The sequence below is a fragment of the Pseudomyrmex gracilis genome, unplaced genomic scaffold (assembly GCF_002006095.1).
Source record: "Pseudomyrmex gracilis isolate BER0280 unplaced genomic scaffold, ASM200609v1 scaffold_1329, whole genome shotgun sequence".
In the NCBI taxonomy this organism is placed as follows: domain Eukaryota; kingdom Metazoa; phylum Arthropoda; class Insecta; order Hymenoptera; family Formicidae; genus Pseudomyrmex; species Pseudomyrmex gracilis.
In genome coordinates this window covers 31,154-35,543 of record NW_018021913.1, presented here as the reverse complement: position 1 = coordinate 35,543, position 4,390 = coordinate 31,154, and the positions used below count along the sequence as shown (strand labels likewise).

Genomic DNA, 4,390 nt, shown 5'->3' with positions numbered 1-4,390 from the left:
GAAAAATACAAAGCGGAAAGACTCTCGCTGAGGAAAAATACATTGCAGTTGCGCCCATATAAAAGTGTAAAATTGCAACCTCGTAGCGAAACAATCGTGCGAGCTATTACTGATAGTGATCAAATCGGAGTAGTGCAAAGAGAAGAGACGCAGCCAGGAGTTTTCATAGGAAGCTGTTTAGTACAACCAAAAGAAAATTTTTGCCCCGTGAGTATAATAAATACTACGAAAAAAACGATTACAATATATAGGCACTCCGCGTGTTAAATTGAAAGCGCTCGAAGAAGAGAGTGAAACAAGTAGCAAAGTACCAAACGTAAGCATAAAAGCGGAGGGGTCGACACGCCGCGAAAGAGTAAAAAAGACACTGCAAGTACAGCATTTAAATAAAGAAGAGAAAGAAACATTGTACGAGATATGCGAGGATTATCAAGATATATTCCATCTTGCAGGGGAGCCGTTATCTAAAACAAGCGCGGTGAAACATAAAATACCTGTGATAGTTAACACCACCCCGATAAGCGTTAAGCCATATAGGTTGCTGCAGAAGCATAAGCAGGAGGTAAAAAAACAAATCGGAAAAATGTTAGAAAGCGAAATAATACGCGATGGTGAAAGTCAGTGGAACGCACCTTTACTAGTGGTTCCGAAAAAATTGGACGCGTCCGGCGTGAGAAAACTAAGAATAGTCGTAGATTTTCGACGGCTAAACAAGGCAACAATAGGCGATTTTTTTCCACTGCCAAATATTGCAGAAATATCGGATCAACTTGGGAATGCGAAGTATTTTTCAACGTTAGATTTGGCGTCCGGGTATCATCAGATATTAATGGACGAAGAAGACAGAGGTAAGACGGCGTTTTCAACGCCGCATGGTCACTATGAATATAACAGAATGCCTTTTGGATTGAAAAATGCGCCGGCGACGTTTCAAAGATTGATGAACTCGGTCCTGATGGGACTACAGGGTATCAAGTGTTTTGTGTATCTCGATGACATCGTGATACACGGTGCGAGCTTGCAAGAACATAGCAAGCGGCTACGAGAGGTTTTTGACAGGTTGCGGAAATACAATTTAAAGTTGCAGCCGGATAAGTGCAAATTGTTTCGCAAAAAGGTCACATATTTAGGGCACGTAATCACCGAAAAGGGTATATCGCCGGATCCGTCGAAAGTAAAGGCGGTCAAAGGATTTCCGGTTCCGAAAGAAACAAAAGATATACAGGCGTTCATTGGTCTGGCAGGATACTACAGAAAATTTATCGACCAGTTCTCAAAAATAACAAAGCCGTTGACACGACTGTTGCAGAAAGAAGTAGCGTTCGAGTGGGGGCGCGAGCAACAGCAAGCGTTCGAGAATTTGAAAGAAAAGTTAATTAGCGCTCCGTTGCTCGCATATCCGGACTTCGACAAAGAGTTTATTGTGACAACCGAAGCGTCGGGTTACGCGGTCGGCGCGGTGCTATCGCAAGGTGCGGTAGGTCAGGATCGGCCGGTTGCATACGCAAGCCGAGTACTGAATAAAGCTGAGCGAAACTACAGCACGACAGAAAAGGAGTTACCAGAGATGCCAGTTCGTGGACTTAGTAAGCATTCAGCATCAAGTGGAGGGGATACGCACACAGGCGACAGCCGTGTCCGTGTGGACGACGCCCATAGAAGATTGAAACGCAGTGTTAATGGCGGCATCGCTAGGCAATCCAATCTTAGAGAAACTGCGCGGCCAACCGTCTTGCAATTGTAAACTGGAATAGGAAACCAAGTACACATAACTATCGGCGAAGAGCACGAGCTCGCCGGATGATTGTTGATAAGCCGCATCCAGCTTTGTAAAATTAGATGGGAGAAAGCGCAAGTATTCTTTCAACAGATGTGGATAAATATGCGGGCCCCAGTTCGAAGAGGCTATATACACATATTTATCATACGCAATGATTGTAATAGTTTTCATCAAAAGTATTACATCGGGATTACGCACTTTGCACACATGCTTAGGTGGTAGCGGCTTGGGTTTACGCGGCAACGGCGGCTGCGACGTCGTTGTTGTCGTCGTAGTCGGTGCGACCGTCGGAGAGACAAATGTAGAGACCGGCGGTAGTTCAGGTGCATTCGGGTTAGGTCCATAATGGTTGTGCACAGCCAGAACATCATCCAGGCTGAGCGTAACAGGCCACTGTTTAACAGGCACGAACGCGTACATTACCGAATTGTCGTGTAGACTGTGCTCTATTCCTATAGCATGTCCGATCTCATGAGTCAGTGTGTGCAACAGATGATCCTTATTCCACGGATTTTCAGTGAGCTGCACGTGCCACTGTTCCTCATTGTCGATATGTATCTTAGAGACATGGTTGAGATTTCCGTTGGGATAATACGCGTGAGCGAGTACTCCACCTTGACCATCAAAGTCAAACGGACACATAGTATCCGAGTAATGCTTGTCTCACATAGTGTGCCGTCCACCTTTATATGAAATCACTATGTTAGGATTGTGCACGCTGCGTGTAAAAGTCAGCGATGAATTCGCTGCCCACAGAGCAAACGCAGCCTCCGCTATTTGTAGATTCGCTCTAGAAGCAAACAAAAAGTTCCATGTGAGATGAGTAGTCGGCCACTTGTGTATGTACTCCTTGTTCGAGTAACGCGTCTGGATGTCTCGAACTCCACAACGCGGTCTGTTCATTGTGCGCATCGTTTCCATGTTTAATTCACCATTTGTGAGTAGATTGTAGAATTCTTGAAAAAGCGAGACAGCGTGATTCAACGCGCCCTCGGAAATCAATGAGTTATCTACGTTGTCCTCTAGGTAACCGTACTTGCGTAGGAACGCGATAGCGGTCTCTCTTCCATCGACAACGCTCCTTTTTGTCGTATTTGTCATCGATCTCGTCAACGCGATTGACGTCGACGTCGTGAACGCGACGAGGAGCGCGAGAAATGCCAATGGCAATGCGAGCGACGTCATCGTCTTCGCGCGCAAACTGATACTAAATAACAGTCAATTGTCGCGCGGGTAGCGATTGAAGAAGGGAGGGCGCAACAATCGCAATATTTTACAGAACAAATAACACCAATGTTGCAAATAAAAAGCTGTTGCACGCATGGCAATATATATATATATATATATTTAGTACAAGGAAAACCGCAACGCGCGCCAGACGGCTGCAGCGGAAGCGTCACCGACTCTGGAAGTCGCGAGACGTTTTATATAGAGTTGCATATGGAAGTTGCGGCTGATCTTGCAAATGCAAGACGCACGCTAAGAATAACGCATAGACTTAATCAAAATGCTAAAACCTTGGAGATCCGCAAATATTGGTATGTCCACCGAGGAACGCAGCATGGTGGACATTGTCGTTGTCGTCGATGTTGACAAAGCGTGCGACATTGTTGACTGTTCGAACGCTGTACTCATCTACATGTTTTGCTACTGTTTTCGCGGCTAGGAACTGAAGCGATTTCGGTTGTCTGATCTGATTTATTGTTGATTTTCTATCTTGGCTTTCGCAATACACACGCGACAATATTTTTTCAGCGGAGCAGGTCCATCAATGTGATTGTAATCTCCCGGTTGTTTGTAATGCTCGAGACATCTACGATACAGCTGCACCTCAGAATCTTTCTTCAAATGCTCAGGCAGTTGGTCCCACAAAAGCTCCACGTAATTATCGAACACTTCTAGAAGAATCCTCTTTGGAATGTTTTTCAACACTTTGACCGATAGGTTTAATGTGCACCCCGTGTTCAATCTGTTAAACATTTCACCAACAACAACAACAAACGACGACTTATTTTTTATACGACTTGCGATCAAAATGACTTGTGACTCGCTCCCAACTTCGAGGCGNCTTTTTATTTCGCTCCTTATGTTTCTTCAAAATTTTTAGGTTTGAAAGTGCAATTTAAAAAAACCATTGCGTCATTAAACCGGAAGTGATTGATTGTTTTGGTGGTAAGAAAAAGCGCGCTTCCAGGAATTTGCAGTTTTCCTCGATTTATTTATTTTAATGCGCAATTTCTATTTTAGCGATGACGTCATCATCCAAACAACCTTGAACACACGCAACTCTTCCTTCCGCCTTCCTTTCATTGACCGCTCCTTTTCCCACCCCTTTCCCTCGCGCGGTTATCCCTCCTCTTCCCCTCCCCTTTTTGCGGTGCCCTTTGATCAGAACCCCTATATCTTAACTACTAAGGCGAATACCAACGCAGACGCGCTGAGTAGAGCTCCCGCGGTAGCATGCACGTGCGAAACAAAGGAGAACAAGAAAACAAAAGAAGAGAAGAGCGAGAGGCAAGAGCTAACCGAAAAGGATAAGAGACAAATAGTGTACGAGTATCATGATTAACCGGTGGGCGCACACCAAGGAATAGCACGTACAATAAAAAG

The 4,390-nt window shown here is 44.9% G+C and overlaps 2 protein-coding genes across 2 annotated transcripts; both read right to left on the bottom strand.

Annotated features, from left to right (window-relative positions):
• Nucleotides 1–1,600: 1,600 nt before the first annotated feature.
• On the bottom strand, nt 1,601–2,422 carry LOC109862066 (matrix metalloproteinase-2-like). Its single transcript, XM_020441962.1, has one exon. The coding sequence runs from the start codon at nt 2,420–2,422 to the stop codon at nt 1,601–1,603; it is 822 nt and encodes a 273-aa protein (XP_020297551.1).
• A 21-nt stretch (nt 2,423–2,443) lies between these two features.
• On the bottom strand, nt 2,444–2,965 carry LOC109862065 (metalloendoproteinase 5-MMP-like). Its single transcript, XM_020441961.1, has one exon. It carries the CDS (start codon nt 2,963–2,965, stop codon nt 2,444–2,446), a length of 522 nt encoding a protein of 173 aa, XP_020297550.1.
• Nucleotides 2,966–4,390: the final 1,425 nt, after the last annotated feature.

Bases quoted from the DNA above. Each gene is read 5' to 3' on its own strand.
- LOC109862066 (XM_020441962.1), bottom strand. From the start codon at position 2,422: ATGTGTCCGTTTGACTTTGATGGTCAAGGTGGAGTACTCGCTCACGCG.
- LOC109862065 (XM_020441961.1), bottom strand. From the start codon at position 2,965: ATGACGTCGCTCGCATTGCCATTGGCATTTCTCGCGCTCCTCGTCGCG.